The sequence below is a fragment of the Bos grunniens genome, chromosome 2, assembly GCF_055505025.1.
Source record: "Bos grunniens cultivar Pamir isolate PY7600 chromosome 2, Bosgru_T2T1.0, whole genome shotgun sequence".
NCBI lineage: Eukaryota > Metazoa > Chordata > Mammalia > Artiodactyla > Bovidae > Bos > Bos grunniens.
This window is the reverse complement of record NC_141166.1, coordinates 83,018,227-83,035,433: the sequence shown is the minus strand read 5'-3', so window position 1 is coordinate 83,035,433 and position 17,207 is coordinate 83,018,227. Positions and strand designations below refer to the sequence as shown.

The 17,207-nt window shown below is 35.5% G+C and overlaps 1 protein-coding gene across 4 annotated transcripts in view; it reads right to left on the bottom strand.

Moving 5' to 3' along the window:
• KYNU (kynureninase) overlaps positions 1 to 17,207 on the bottom strand; it is a 121,686-nt gene that overhangs the window by 47,344 nt on the left and 57,135 nt on the right. Inside the window, exon 9 of one of the 4 annotated variants that reach the window (XM_086368454.1) lies at positions 16,477 to 16,515. The exons of the other annotated variants lie outside the window; for them this stretch is intronic. Within the exon in view, the coding sequence (XP_086224580.1) occupies positions 16,477 to 16,515 (39 nt within the window). The remainder of the gene's footprint in view (positions 1 to 16,476; positions 16,516 to 17,207) is intronic. 4 annotated transcript variants of the gene reach the window in all.

The window sequence follows — 17,207 nt, the reverse complement described above, 5'->3', positions numbered from 1 at the left end:
CAGACTGATGTTTAGGTTTGAAGTGAAGTCGCTCAGTCGTTTCCGACTCTTTGAGACCCCATGGACTGCCCACCAGGCTCCTCCATCCATGGAATTTTCTAGGCAAGAGACTGGAGTGGGTTGCCATTTCCTTCTCCAGATAAAAGTGCACATACATGTACAATTGGTTTGTATTTTAAGACACAATTTTCATAATTTCAATGAAATTAAATGTAGGGGAAAGAAGTTCTGAATTTAAAATTCTCTTTTTTCTCACCAACATTTCTAATTGAAGTGATTTTTTATGAGGTGATTTTTATTCCTCAGCCTCCCATAGACAAGTTTTTATAGCACAATTTTTCTTAGGAAACTCAAGGAATAAAAAAGCAGCAGTTATATTATCAGTTATTTATAAAGAATAGCCTGATGAAGAAACTATGTAACTTCACCCACATACCATGTTGTTAAAGGCCCTGTGGTCACATATGTGGCACAATATATTAAAAAAATCACTTGTGGCTCCTACTATATATTTTAATGCATGTGCAATTCTTTCCCCATGGATGGCAGAGAACATAAGTTATTAAATGCAATTATTTTGAGTAAATGACCTTAAGATACAAACTTGAATGTGATCATCACCAAGTGATTTTATAGAAGTTTCACTAGATGGCAGCATTTTAAAGAAAACACTAAGAGTTTTCTGAAACTTTGTATAGCCATTCAGTTAATATTTTTATTACTTTAAGAAAAATAGTAGGTAAAACAATATGAATATGTGAAAACATACATTGCATACTTGAGTGCATACTTTATGCAATGCTAAAATGGAAATTAAATATTTTCAACAGATTTGGATTAATTACCCGCAATTGTTCAGAATCTCATTGGTAAATCCTGGAGAAGGGAACAGCTACCCACTCCAGTGTTCTGGCCTGGAGAAATCCATGGACTGTATAGTCAATGGTATCGCAGAGTTGGACATGACTGAGCGACTTTCACTCACTCATTGATAAAAGAGAGTGACAAATGTAAATGATAAACAACATTACAAGCACAGAAGTTTTCAGCCACCATGTCACCTGGGTTTATAGTCAATCCCCAAACTACGGAAGTAATCTTCTAACCATTCTGACTCCTTCCATCCTGCTTTCTTCCAATGAACTTTCTAAATCATACATTTGATTTTGAGACTTCCTGTGTCCCTTCAGTGATCCCCCATTCAATTCAGGATGTAACTCATTTTCCTTGGTATGGTTTTTAAAGACTGTTATGGCCTGATTTTTTCCAGCTTTGTATCTCAGGTGCCCTACACCTACTTTCCTCTTCTTGCATAAATATTTCTCTGTCTCTAGAGTATTCTTTCCCTTCCCATTTGCCTGAGTAGCTCAGATTTTGATCACAAGATAATTTCCATAGGAAGATACTTCGCCAAACCTCTCTCTTCTCTTACAGTTCCGGTTACTAAATCTCTTCTAGCAATTTTCCAATCTTACTATTTTTCTATTTTTACATAATATAAATTCAAGTATTCAATTGTTGAATGAATAAGTAAACAAAAGAACATATAATAAAGCCAGACAATTGTCAATAAATATTATGTAAACTGAAGCTAAATGTAAAAGAATATTATTTGATATCCTTTATTCTATTGCAATTTTATTGCATAAATCATTTATTCAGGCTTGGAATCTTTTAAAATGAAGTTTCTTGGGAAATCAATAGTAGCTTAAAATATATTTAAAATTCTTTTCAATAAAACAAGGCATATGATGAGTTTTTATTTTGACCATCTTCAATAGCACAATACTAAGAATTTTTCTAACCAGTATAATAATACACATAGGGCCTGTGTTGAGATTTCTAGGTAGCTATCTCACTGTCTCTTAAATTTAGTTTATTATTTTTTATTTATTAAAATGAAATATGGAATAGTAAGGCTTAATTTTATCCCTTGTAGCATTCAAGTCCTCATAATTTTGTTGGTTTATCCTGTAACAGATTGACTTTGGGCTGATATCATTATTTTCTTCTTTATTCACTCCCCAAAACTCCTATAAATTATGAAGACCATCAATAAGTAACAAATTTGGTGTGAAAAGGGTAATTATATAAGACACTTGTACCTATACACAGAACTGAAAGCCAGGTCGTATGCATTTGTATGTTCATATAATTGTTAAAATAATAAAATACTTAAGATAGGTAAGTAGCCTTTGGCCCACTTGAGTAACCACCTAGGTTACTTTGGCAGTACCTGCAAAGGATGCATGTCATGTAGACTGTGGCCATTCATACGTGCGAGCTGGGTGCATGTCCAAACTTCAGGATGCCCTTGGAAGTGGCATTAGCATCATGGTGGGTAAATTATAGGTGCCTGCAAGATTCCTTCCAGGTTAGTAATTGGATACTAGTAGTAGGAGTATGACTGCTCTCAGGACTGTTTATGGGAACTACAGTTTCCACACCACACCAAGCAGATCTTTATGCATTCTAAATGTTACTCCTGGTTCAATATAAAGTCACAGGAAACAATTGCAGAAGTACACTGCCATACATTTGAATAATGTTACCTTAAAAAGAAAAACTGGTGGGAAAATTTGAAGACAGTGAATGAAAATTTTTTTAAAAAATGATAGGAGTGTGTATGTGTGTGTGTGTGTGTGTGTGTGTTCATCTCTACATAGATAGGATAGACAAAGAGGGGATTAAAAACAACTGGTTGGCTAGTTAGTTTTGATCCTGGGACTTCCCAAAGAAGCTCATAATTAAAGAGATGTTGAATTGTACTGGGGCGGGGTGAGATTGAGGAAGAGGCAGGTGAAAGGTGGCAGGGTTTCTTGCCACTGTCTTGAAGCACTAAAATTTGTAAAATTCATTCAATTGCTATGGTTCAAAATAATGCACAGATATTAAATAAAAAAAAAAAAAAGAAATACTCTGTAAGAGGGGCCTCTACCAGTTCTGTAAATATAGTATATCATTTCAGAGTGAATTTTTATCCTGGAAGTCTTTCCTTTCACCCAGCATAAATTTATTATGATTTTCAAGTATCCTTCTCACTTTTTTTCCTTTTCATCCAACTCTGGTTATAAGCAGGAGTGAAGTCCCTCAGTCATGTGACCCAGTGAACTTTAGCCTACCAGACTCCTCTGTCCATGGAATTTTCCAGGCAAGGGTACTGGAATAGGTTCCCATTTCTTTCTCCAGGGGATCTTCCTGACCCAGGGATTGAACCCATGTCTCCCTCATTGCAGGCAGACGCTTTACTGTCTGAGCCATCAGGGAAGCCTATAAGCAGGAACTGTGCATTAATTAATTCTTGCATGGTGTTTATTTTTCACTTAAAGTCAAAATGTAATCTGTATAACATTTTCCTTCCCCTAATTATCTAACAGAGCTATCTACTATTTTGTTGTTGTTGCTTTTTGAATTGGTATGTTAAGCCTTCTCTTATTTACAGCAAGAGATTGATAGGAATAGCTGTTCCTCAATACTAAAACATATAGCAGTACAAAATGCGAATAAACTCGTAAGTTAAAAGTACACAACACAATCTTCCAAGTGGAGCTGCGGTAAATATTCTAGAAATCAAGTAGCTTGGCAACTAGAACCAACGTCTAAAATTTTAAGGCAGAAGCTGAATGCTACTCAAAGTTATTTTAGCTCTGAGGCTCTTAAAGATAATATATGATTCCAGAAGTAAATAATCAGCATATGTACTGCAAGAGAAAAACTACACACAATATCCCATCCAGGAAGCTGTGACTTGATAATTACAAATGCTCATATTGAAGTTCAGCAGCAAACAGGAACAGAAACAAGAAAAACTGGGAGGGTAGATAAGATTTTACTTTAGACCATATGATGAATTATTCTAAGGTTAAGGTGTACTCATTTGAAATGTATCTTCTATCAAAATATTATTTTAAAATGTAAGTGTACAGAGAAGGATGATTTCCCAAATAGCCCTTACACTACATGATAATTTGAGTAAGAAAACTACCTTTTTCTCCTAGAGCTATTGATTGATGGTATTTATGCGAAAATCTGTATAGAGGAGACAATAAGCACTAAAAACCAAACATCTGTGCCTCTCATGTGGGCTGTTCCTAGGGATCTGGGGAGCCATGACTCTACTTGGGAGTTTCCAGAGAACTGGATTTTGAAAAAGATAAGATATTTAACTAGGGGGACTTTTGAATCAAAAGAGTCATGACAAAGGCTGGCACAGATATCAAGGAGTTCATTAAATTAAAATGAGTACCTTTAACTTGAAATCAAAATCAGAATGAACGCTTTCACTTGATGACTTAAAGACTCTGGTTTGGATTTACGGATTAACTAAGGAGTAAAAATGGAATGCATTCTGAAATATGTATGTGTCAATCTGTACAAATTAGAGTAAAATGGTATTAGGATTTTGTTGCCTTCTTACATCAAGCCATACTTTCATATTTTCAGAAAGTATAGTAGCTTACAGCTGTAGTTAACTAAAAGAAAATATGTTTATGAAGAATGTGTTCTGTTGGAAAAGTAACAGTGAAGTGACAGGATGTGGAATATTGGGAAGAAGAGAATGGACATGGGCACGTTGTAAGGAGCTCATCTTTGCTTGGAAACCCCAGAGTCCTGAATGGGGTGGTAGAACTCCACTCACTGAAGATGAGTAGACCTCCACTCCGCTCACTGAAGATGGCCAACCTGGTGCATTTTTAGACACCTTTCCAGGCTCTATTTATGTCACAGGAAAGACAGCCTCTATTTTTTTTTTTTTAATTAATATGTATCTCAAGGTACTCTGTTTAAATTCCAGAACTGTTTTAGCTATAGAGTTTACATAGCTGACCAGGTAGCCTGTGGGGAACACTGGCAACTGGAGTCTGGAAAAATAGCTCTGTCTTAATAGCTATGCACTCTAGTTCTGTGAATAGATGCCTGGAGGAAAATGATAGTTTCTGAACTTGAGTGAGACTACATCTCCCACGCTATCTGACTTATTCTTGAGTCAATTTGCAGTGTGTGGTTTTGACCCAATCATTAAGATGAACTGGAACATGCACAACTCTACTTTTTGTGGTATTAGACTAGATTGATATTCTAAGACATTTTCACAGATTTGTTTTTACCTTTGACAAGTACTAACACAGTCTAGAACAATTTCCTTTTTATGTGCCTCTATGCCGCATATGACTCTTTAAAGGCAGAGACAGTGGAGTTTTTCTTAATCTATTCTCTCTATCCATCTGTCTGTCTGTCTCTTTCAAATCCTGGAATCTGATATTTAGTGAGGGGTCAATATACCTGTGACAGAATGAAATTTCTAGAGAGTACTCTGTAACTCAGCTACCATTAAAGGGTTCAGTGGACTTTTCGTTGAAATTCTCCCCAGTGTCATGTAGATTAGCTTCCCAATCATGTGTAAGTTGGTAAGCTCATTTAATTAGAGAGAGGGCTTGTGCAAACACATCTAAAAGCCCCAAAGAGCTGCTACCAGGAATGGCAATGACACTGTCATTGGTGAGAGCTATTACCAGTGAAACTACCTGAGACCCATCAGAAGGAGACCCATCAGTGTCTCGGGGCATCTCTTAAAGAGAGCAGTTGGAAGGAGTGTGTTTGAAGTTCTGAGTTGGGGTACTGTTGAATGCTGGCACTGACAGAATCTTATTCAGCAATAATTCTGATTCTTATCCTTGACATCTGCTGCTGCTGATGCTGCTAAGTCGCTTCAGTCGTGTCAGACTCTGTGCGACCCTGTAGACAGCAGCCCACCAGGCTCCCCCGTCCCTGGGATTCTCCAGGCAAGAACACTGGAGTGGGTTGCCATTTCCTTCTCCAATGCATGAAAGTGAAAAGTGAAAGTGAAGTCGTTCAGTCGTGTCCGACTCTTCACGACCCCATGGACTGCAGCCTACCAGGCTCCTCCGTCCATGGGATTTCCCAGGCAAGAGTACTGGAGTGGGGTGTCATCTCCTTCTCCGCATCCTTGACATCTAGGGCAAAGTAAAAACTGCGGTTTAACATTCTCTAAACTGAAGAGATGATCATGCAACCCTGAAGAGAGGGGCCTCAGTTTCCCAAGGAAAAATAACCAAGAAAGAGGGCTATAAATATTTTCTTAGACTTTCCAAATGTTGAGACTGCTTTGTCATTACACATTAAGTTTGCAGCTGTAAAAGGAGAAAATATAGTGGAAAGAGAGGTATGGAGCCAGACTCCAGTTTCCCAGATGGCTAAGTCAGCTTGAACAAGTGCTTAACTTCTCTCAGACTCAGTTTCCCTCAATGAATCATGGGAAAAGCTCCCTGTTAGCATAGCTGGGAATATTGTAAATACTACATCACAAGTACCGGAAGCAAAGAAAGCCATCAGCAGCACCTAGTATTATTACCTTTGTACAAGGCACTCTTGAAGAAACTAGATTCATCCTTTTAGCCTGACTTTTTTAAAAGTAAAGATTGATGAGACTGACAAATCCAGAGATGAGAAATAGAAAGTAGGAATATTGGGAGCATTTTGCTAATGAAATTTAAGTTGGGGGGGAGGGGCGGTGTCAGTTAAGAAGGTCTGAGACAGAGCTAAAAGCTAACAGCTACTTGGGCAGGAAAAGTAAAGGATTAGAGAGGGAGGAAAAGAGAAAAACCCTTCAGACTCTAAAGTGTTGTGTAATTTGCAGGTAAAAATGTCTTACTACCTAACAGAGTGTGCTTTCAAGAGTAAATTTCAGCTATTTCTTTTACCAGAAAAAACAGCTATTGTCTCCTCTATTTATTGTCAGAAGTAAGTGCAAAACCAAAGAAGAAAAATAAAACAAATTGAGTAATACTGTTCTCTTCTAGAGTCTTTCTCCAGCTGGCAAGGTTCTCACACAAAATATAGTTTGTTTGATTTATTTCGGATACCCAAGATGGGAAAAATAGCTCAAGGTAATTTTTCAAGCTTAATTTAGTTCATTTAATGTTTAATAATTTAATGGAGTTGTCTGCATGCCCTAAGTATGTCAAAGAGTAGAAATGGAATTTGAAAAAGAACTCAAATTTTACAACAAGTATTTTGATTTTTTAAAGTAATTAACCATTATAAGTAATTCTTCAGAATTTTCTGATTCTAATTAAATGGGAGCATAGTTATGCTTTTTATGCAATATGTGATCCATAAAACAGCCTAATCCATCCTTACTGATATACACATTTATCCATTCACTGACCAAACAGGTATCCATTTAATGATAAATAATTATGTATATGAAAAGCACTGAGTTATGTATATGAAAGCATTAATTATATATATGAAAAGTATGAGCCTGTGAAGTTTGTAAGGCCTACCCTCAATCAGTCATTGAACATTCTACTTACCAAAGCTTCCTAAATTTTATAGATATGCATATAAATAATTACAAGATAGTGCAAAATGGGACCAATAATACATTTTCTATCATGCTGTGGAAATACAACAGGAAGACAGATTTAGCCTGACACAGAGGAATGAGAAAAATTTTATGACAAAGATCAAGGATCGCCCCCTCATGGTTCCACAGGAGTTAGTCAAGAAATATTGTGAGTTGAGCCTATAAGAAATACTCCCCTTTACTCAGTTTTGTAAGAATGCTGTAATGTAAGTAGAAATATATATATGCCAGCTGTCACTCTGCTTCAGTGCTGAGGTCAGTAGGTAGAAATGGGAGTTGTGTTGAAGAACTAAAGTTCCATCTAGTGGGCAGAGCTATGACTCAGTCTTACCACTTGTTATCCTAGGTTAATGATGGTCTAATGTTGCCAAACATGTCACTTTTCAGAAGGTATTTAAAACTAGGAGTTTTTATATGAAATCTTTTGATCTGTCATTATTGGCATGTAAGTAAAAATTTTTAACGTACCACATTTGCATATACAAAGAGGGTCAGCAGTTCTCTAGGACCAGTCATAACCTGTGAAGCAGATAGTGGTTGAGCTGGGATAGAGGCATAGACTCTTCATATGTGGAAGTCCAAAGACGAAGGAAAACTAAGAAAGGCATGGCAACAGTGTGACATCTGTACAGAAAACATGTGAAACATTTGGTATGGCGTAAATATAAGTCTGTGAAGGACAGCAGAGGAAATACAATATTAAATTAAGTATATGCACAATCATAAAACGTCTACAATGGTCTGAACTATCCCACAAATGATAGAAGAGTGATGGGCACCATGTGGGAATGAGGAAGGGATCAAATAGGAGACACCAGGGCCTAATCACAGCCTCCCAATAATGGGCAGCTACTTTTCAGGTACGTGGAAACCTTTAACCTTTACATATCTGTTTTATCTACCTATCCTGTTATACATTGGTTTTAAAGCAGCTATTTAATTTATCCATCATGTGGCAATGGTGCTCTACATCGAATAAAGCACCATTTTGATTAGAAATGAAAGTACACTCTTCCCTAATATGGTTTTCTAGTGATTACTATGTCAACCTGAATGCTCATTTTCTCAACCAAATTTGCTTATATTATTAAGTTTACTACATACTGAACTTGATAATATTGCAAAGAAGTTTATGGGATAATTCTTAAATACATCATTCTTTAATTTCTTCCCTTAAATCTAGTTTTTATAGACAATGCTATGGTTATCCGCTTTGCTCACCACCTTACTTAAGATAATTTCCTAAGAAAATGAACATTGCCTTCTCAGCTCAGTTTTTGATTTTGTTTGCATACAGAATTTACCTGGTTAAATAAGGATAACATGAAGAAGGACATTAAGAGAAATCTCACATTTTATTGGGGATTTTTTTTTCCTGCTTAAAGATCTTTTGAAATTCCACCTACATTGATTGCCATCAAACACACATTTTTCTTTCCATTCTTATGGTGGTTAGTGATTAAATTAAAATGTATGTGTACATTTCATGTTGAAACACTTTCATTTTTCAGCTTAACAAAGACTTAAATCACCCTTCCTTTGTTTATCAAGTGGCTAAAAAACATAGATCTTAAACCACTCCAGTATTTTTGCCTGGAGAATCCCATGGACAGAGGAGCCTGGCAGGCTACAGTCTATGGGGTCACAAGAGTTGGACACGACTGAACACAGCCTTAGTCTAAGGCAACTTAAGTATTTTGTAAAATGTATATCATCTAAAAGAAACCCTAAGTATACACTTTCATTTGGGGAATTCTGGGTTTGGATGGGGCTAGATCAGAAGAAATAATTATCCACCATGGCTTTGATGAGAGTGGTTGCCAAAGCAACAATCCTGATTGACAATTTGGAGTCTTGCTTTTCTCAGATCTGTAATCCTAAAACATCTTGAGTGCAAATTTCTCTTCTATTGAGAATTAATCAATCTTCCTCACATGGTCCATTTAATGAAAAGCTTAAATTAGATAAAACATCTGATGAAAACTTCTTAGGGACAGCTCAAAATTTTTAGATTCTTGGGCATTGATCCTCACAAACATTGACTCCAGGCTCCTACTTGGATAAACTACAGAGCGTGTATTTTGTATTTCTAAACAGAATAATCCTTTGCTATTCCCGAAGTAAAGTATGCTTAGTTAATGAGATGGTCCATCTAAAATTTAGGTCATTTTTCCCTTCTCTCTCTCTCTCTCTCTGTCTCTGACTGTATGTATGTGTGTGTGTGTGTGTTATTATTATTATTTTTAATCCTTGTATTCTGTGGATAGATTGAAATCTAGGTGAAATCAGAGTTTAGTACAGATCCTTCATTTCTGATGCTTATACAAATTTTGTCTTTAATATCACTAAGATAAAATGTTTAAATAAGAGTGATCTATGAAGAGATCAGAAAATATTTCATTTGGTAAGAAATGGATCTGTCCTCTGGTACCCCTATCTTTTGAACTGTATCATGACAGAGAGTTTTAAACTTTTTGCATAGAGACTGAAGATGACTCTTTATTCATCTTCTCCCTACCCATTCCTGTAAGTAGGGCATATCTTTTTAAAATTAAAACAAAACCCAGTTTGTTTCATTGTCTAAAAGCTTTCAGTGGCTCCCTATGTCTTTAAGAGAAGTTCAAGACATATAATATAGCTTAGTGGGCCCTTATTTACCCAGCCTCTGTCTGCTTTATAGACTCATTTTTTATCATACCTTTTCTATCAAATCATACAGCATTTTTTACAATCAAATTATACTGAAGTATTTCCTTCCTTGCAATTCTTTTTTTTTTTTTTTTAATATGTAGAATGGCTCCACCATATTATCTGCCTCCTGGAGGGGTTTTTACCTAGTTAATTCCTACTCATAATTTTAGGATTTGCTGAGGTCTCATCTTGTCTAAGAAGGTCAGTCTAACACTCCAGGCTAAATTAGGAGTTCTTATTTAGAATTCTATTATTATAATTTACTCTTCAAATATTTGCTGATAGAAATAATGGATAAAAGATTCAAATGTGTATTGCTCTATTACAGAGAATATAGAGACAAGATTCTTTTTATGCACTAAGGACAAGATCCTGTTTGGTGAACTGGCAGTGACTTTAATAAAATAATGGCTGTGTGTACTACAATTTCTAGTAAAGATTACTTAATGTTGAGCATCTGAATATTAAATCTTTTCGGAAAGGGTTTATTCATTATATATAAACATTTCCTACAACATGCCAGTTTATGTTATAGTTGTATATAAAAGTATCTGGTACTGATTTTTCCTAACTGATTCACTGCTCAAATCTTGATCTCATGCAAGTATTATTGATATTATTCTTCTATAATAGTCCATGAGAGTTGACTCCTAGTCTTCAGTATTAGAAGCATCCCAGCCAAGTTTCCTGTTGAATTTTGAGCTTTGATCAATTATTTATCTCCTAAAAAGTCTCAAAATTTTTAACAATAATTTAAACCTTCCCTGAAGATAAGTGGATGCATCAATAAAGTGACCATTTATATATGAGTGTTATTTAGATACCTCAGTTTTTATTAAATGATGTTAAAACTAAAATATGTCTTTCTTTATTATAATGAGGTCTTTATTCATATTTCTGCTTTTGTCATATATTATTCTGAATCCAGAATTAATTCATTCTGTATTTAAATTTTGTGGTTATAATTGCAATTATTATTTATTAATTATTTAGGCAGCTTATAGTTGGGTCTAAGAGAGATGTTCATACTCACACCCACTAGAGAGTACCATGCAACAAAGGAGAAGCTAATAAAACAAAACACAGGGTTGCAAAATTTAGTCTTCTTTTTGGCTGTTATTTGCATTTCAATTTTCTTTAGGCTAAAAGAAACTAACATTCCAGCATCCATATACAGTAAAATAGTGTAAAATATATGATAAATAAGATAATTAATCATTCATTCAGTCAAAAAATATTTATTTGGAACCACTATCTGCCAGGCACCTTGAGTTCCAGAGTGCTGAAGGACATTTTGTATGGCATTGGAGAGGGAAAGTGGAATACAAGCATTTGGCAATGAGTTTTTTTAGGGATAAGATTATCAAAATTGTTGTTAGTTCATTACATAATTAAAAAAAAATTTCGGTCTAGTCTGTTGAATCCTAACCACGTTGCTTCTTGTTTTCTTTCATAATCTAGTGTAGAAGTGTCCAAGTAGAGTAAAGTTCTGAATATTTCACTTTCTAAGGATGCATTATTTCTTTGTTGTTTTTTTTGTAGGTTGGATATTACACTGTGATTTTTTTATATATGGTGATAATGTTTACTTATTACTTGCAATGCACTGTTTCAGGAATAGTACCTTGTTTCTGCTTAGAGCAAATACATGGGCACTGTTACCTTCCCCATTTACTAAGTGGAGAAATGAACTCACATTGATTGGTAAATGAATTAAGCCACTTAAACTATGCTAGAAACTAATAGAAAGGCATGAGTTCAAGGCCAAGTCAGCTCTGTCTCTACTATATAAATATTTCATTAATGCAAATGCTTCACTACTTTCAGAATTATAGTATAATACTCCATCAGCAAGCAAAAATACCTGAATTACAGATGGCAAAGCTAATAGCTGTTCTTCTTGAGCACACAGATATACTTCATTTCCCAACAATGACCATGCATTAATCAATGGAATACAAGTGGAGATAAATCCCATTCCTTTGGCTGAATATTAACAGAAGTTCTAGGATATGAAAGCCATAGGATACAACCCTGAACCCCTGGTAACTTGATCCTTGATTGCTGGATGAACAACTAATAAATATTTATCACAGTGAAGGCATTTTTGGCTCTATCTACTTGTTACCAAGACTTAGTCTATCTTCTCTACCAAGAGTTTCCATTGACAATAATTTCTAATTACCTGTTTCTTATCATAGTCCAGGTTGAGAAATTATTATTTGTGAGAATTATTATTCATTCCACCAGATGATCTAGATTTTCTTTTTATTTCTCTCTCTTTACATTTCATTATGTTGTCTGTTAAATTGCCCATGAATTGGTTTCAAATGCTTTGTGAAATGGGGCATAAAACAAATATGAAAAAAAGAAGGAAAGAAGGAAAAATTACAGAGGGCTAGAAGAATAGAAGTAATGATGTTTCATGGGGGTATAATTGGAAGATGCAAGAAGTACTGTGGGTTTGTTAGCCCAAACACCTTCCCAGCTCTGTTTTTAGCCTCTCTTTGGTTTAGGTCCATAAAAGCTAAAAAGTCCTTTACTCATGCTTCCTCAAAGCTACTGCTTCAAAAAGCATTGAATCGGAAACTGGAAACTGCTAGGTTTTTCTGGGAAAGACTTTGCACTTTGGATGAAAAGGATGGATAAAACTGTAGTGCTCTTTCTCCTCTCTTCTTTCTTTATGCGAACTGTGATATCTGGATTTGGGACAACTCTCCTAGCGACTATGACATAAGAAATCTGAAGGACATATCAGAAAGCCCTGGAGATGTCACACTAACGTTACTGAACTGCTTAGTGCATCCTAGCAAACTCCTGCCTCAAGTCTTCTGTTGTGAGAAAAATAAATTTCTAATTTTCAGCTATTTTTTCCTCTGGGACTTTTTTTTCTTGCAGCTGAAAACCTTCATAATTGCATCCTAGCAAACTCCTGCCTCACGTCTTCTGTTGTGAGAAAAATAAATTTCTAATTTTCAGCTATTTTTTCTTCTGGGACTTTTTTTTTTGCAGCTGAAAACCTTCATAATTGATTCAGGAATATTAAAGGAAAGACTAACCCTGAGAGGAAAGAATTAAGAAGTGATTGGTTGAAAAGGTAAAGAACAGGAAACTGTCAGGGTTGAGTCTATAAAGGACTATAAGGATAGTAGTGTGAAACAGTAGTGGTATTTTGGAGGGAGACAACTCTGGAGCATACTGATCTCAAGGTGCATATAGAAGTTCTGAGTGTAATAGTTAGGTGGTCATAAATAATTTTCAAGGGTAGGAGTAGCCTGTAGCTTTTACTTGGTAGTGAAAGTTGACTGGTGCCAATAGTCAAAATCTCTAGGGACAGTAATTCAGAGGAAAATAGGGAACACCCAGTGAGTGTAGATGAGAAGAAATTATTAGTACAAACAAGTAATAGAATATGAATATATATATGGCAGCGCTCCAAGATAGTAGGTTGGCCAATAATACAAAATTAAGTAGATAGCTTCAGAGACAAAATATGAATATGATGTCTCTTTTCACATGCTGGCCTTCCCTTATAATATGGCTCTCTAACCTGATCTTATGCTTAGTTTTCATTGGCCTCACACATTTGTCATGATCCCAGGTCTTCTCCTCAGTTAAGTAAAGCCTCAGCATTCTCTAAATTCATTATGTGAAAACAGGCCATACTACACTACCAGTTGTTGTTTGATTAATTTATTAGTTTTCCTTTTAGATGATAACTAGAAATCATTTATCTTCTCCTTACATCAGAATCAATTTCTATACTATTTATAACAAAGAGATAACCAACTGAAAAATTGGACAAGACACTTGAACAAGCACTTCATAACAGAAAAAAATAAACTTAGCAAGTACACATTTGAAATATCTGCAACTTCACCAATAATTAGAGAAGTTCATATTAAAACTGCAATGCATTATCATTACAAACTAATCAGATTTGCTATTGGTGAGAATGTAGAGTTACAGAAATTCATGGTGAGAGTATATGACCAATTGATATAAACCTTTGGAAAGTTGTCATTGTTGATCTGGATTTAACATACACCTACATTATATTCTAAAAATGCCAAATCTAAGCATGTAACTCAGCAGAGCCACAGGACTGGAAAAGGTCAGTTTTCATTCCAATCCCAAAGAAAGGCAATGCCAAAGAATGCTCAAACTACCGCACAATTGCACTCATCTCACATGCTAGTAAAGTAATGCTCAAAATTCTCCAAGCCAGGCTTCAGCAATATGTGAACCGTGAACTTCCAAATGTTCAAGGTGGTTTTAGAAAAGGCAGAGGAACCAGAGATCAAATTGCCAACATCTGCTGGATCATGGAAAAAGCAAGAGAGTTCCAGAAAAGCATCTATTTCTGCTTTATTGACTATGCCAAAGCCTTTGACTGTGTGGATCACAATAAACTGGGGAAAATTCTGAAAGAGATGGGAATACCAGACCACCTGACCTGCCCCTTGAGAAACCTATATGCAGGTCAGGAAGCAACAGTTAGAACTGGACATGGAACAACAGACTGGTTCCAAATAGGAAAAGGAGTACATCAAGGCTGCATATTGTCACCCTGTTTATTTAACTTATATGCAGAGTACATCATGAGAAACGCTGGGCTGGAAGAAACACAAGCTGGAATCAAGGTTGCCGGGAGAAATACCAATAACCTCAGATATGCAGATGACACCACCCTTATGGCAGAAAGTGAAGAGGAACTAAAAAGCCTCTTGATGAAAGTGTAAGAGGAGAGTGAAAGATTTGCCTTAAAGCTCAACATTCAGAAAACGAAGATCATGGCATCTGGTCCCATCACTTCATGGGAAATAGATGGGGAAACAGTGGAAACAGTGTCAGACTTTATTTTTGTGGGCTCCAAAATCACTGCAGATGGTGACTGCAGCCATGAAATTAAAAGACGCTTACTCCTTGGAAGGAAGGAAAGTTATGACTAACCTAGATAGCATATTGAAAAGCAGAGACATTACTTTGCCAACAAAGGTTTGTGTAGTCAAGGCTATGGTTTTTCCAGTGGTAGTGTATGGATGTGAGAGTTAGACTGTGAAGAAAGCTGAGCGTGGAAGAATTGATGCTTTTGAACTGTGGTGTTGGAGAAGACTCTTGAGAGTCCCTTGGACTGCAAGGAGATCCAACCAGTCCATTCTGAAGGAGATCAGTCCTGGGTGTTTTTGGAAGGAATGATGCTAAAGCTGAAACTCCAATACTTTGGCCACCTCATGCGAAGAATTGACTCATTGGAAAAGATCCTGATGCTGGGAGGGATTGGGGGCAGGAAGAGAAGGGGATGACAGAGGATGAGATGGCTGGATGGCATCACCGACTCTATGGACGTGAGTTTGGGTGAACTCCGGGAGTTGATGATGGACAAGGAGGCCTGGCTTGCTGCAATTCATGGGGTTGCAAAGAGTTGGACACGAATGAGCGACTGAACTGAACTGAACTGAATTAACAGAAATGTGTGAATGCATACCCAAAGAAATGTATAAGGATATAGATTTATAAGGTTAGAATAAAATTTATTGTAATGGCCCTCAAATGATTAGAATAAAAAAAATTAAATGGTGATCTATTTCATATAATACAATAATATACTGAAATGAAAAGGAAAACACTCAAAACTGTTTGAACAAAAATGGATGAACTTCACAAATACATTTGTGAGCAAATAAAAAGACATAAAACAGTGTATGTTAATCCATTCATATGAAGTTCAAAGATGGACAAAACTAATATGTATATATTTATATACATGGAGGATTCTGAGTTTTATAAATGTTCTAGAAATTTCTTGATCTAGGTGATGGTTGTAAGAGTTCAGAATAACTCATCTACCCACTTATAATTTGTGATCTTTTTGGTATATATGTATTTCTTTAATATATTTTTCAAAAATTCTATCTCCCTCTTCTCTTTCATTTGAAGTTTCTACTTGAAAATCTACTAATGTTGGCTTTTATTAATCAGTTTTTGTTCCAACCATATTTATGGAAACTTTTCTTTTTTTTTCTTAATCTCACTTAGACATTCATAATAGTGACTCTTTAATGGCATTTTTCCACCTCAGATTTCCCAACTCTTTCTTGATTGACAACTTTAATTTTCTTTCTCTCTCTTCAGCTTTATCTTCATAGACCACCCAAGAGAGCTATGTAAATCTACATTTTAAATACTTTTTCTAAATCTTCATTGAGAATGAAGGGAATTGTCTAGCAAGAGTATAAATATCTGTTAGAATCATTTTGATAATGGATAAATTGAAGTCAGCTAGATCACCATTTCACTCCCATAGTATCCATCATTTCTGTACAGTTGCATTTATATGGAACTACTCATTCCTACCTTGCTTTCTATGACTGAAAACTCAATGAAAGTCTTACCTAGTAGGCAGTTACCACATTTGGTAAGTGAAAGAAAGCCTGCAAAATATTGAAAGAATGGTTTCAGCATCAAAGTAGTTGAATGGGAGTTACATATAATATGTAGTAAACAAGTTTATTTTGCTTTTTAATGAGAAATGAAAGAAAATGTATATTTAAGCCACTTTCTTAACTTCATGCTTGTTGAGGACAGGGGAAAGTGGGAAGTAACCACTATTTAATAGCAGAATATGTACAATCTAATAGATAATTTCATAATCTTCATAATCAGCACTGCATTCATCAAGTGGGTTCTGTTATTCCAACTAACGCTTTTGAAAACAGAGACTCAGAAGAGTCAAGTAACTTGCCCAAGTTCATATAAAATTAACTGACCTAGCCAAGATTAGAACCTCAGACTGAGTGATTCCAAAACCCACCATCTTTCTTATCTACCTTCCTGCCTCATTTCTATGAAAGTTAATGAGACATGCATGTATAGTAAGGTGATCAGAGACTTCTAATTACTTACATAACATTTTAAAATATGGTATTTTATTGAACTATGTTTATTTTGGTGCTTAAGCTTTAATATCTAAATTAAGAAGACATCATCATTATATCTTTTGTAATGCACCACTTTCATATTTATCAAATCATTTGGAAGTTGTGGTTGGAAATTCCTAGAGACCACTGGTAATGGTGCTAAATTTCTTTTCATTAGTTCCATTCATTAGCTTCAATAGCTGAAT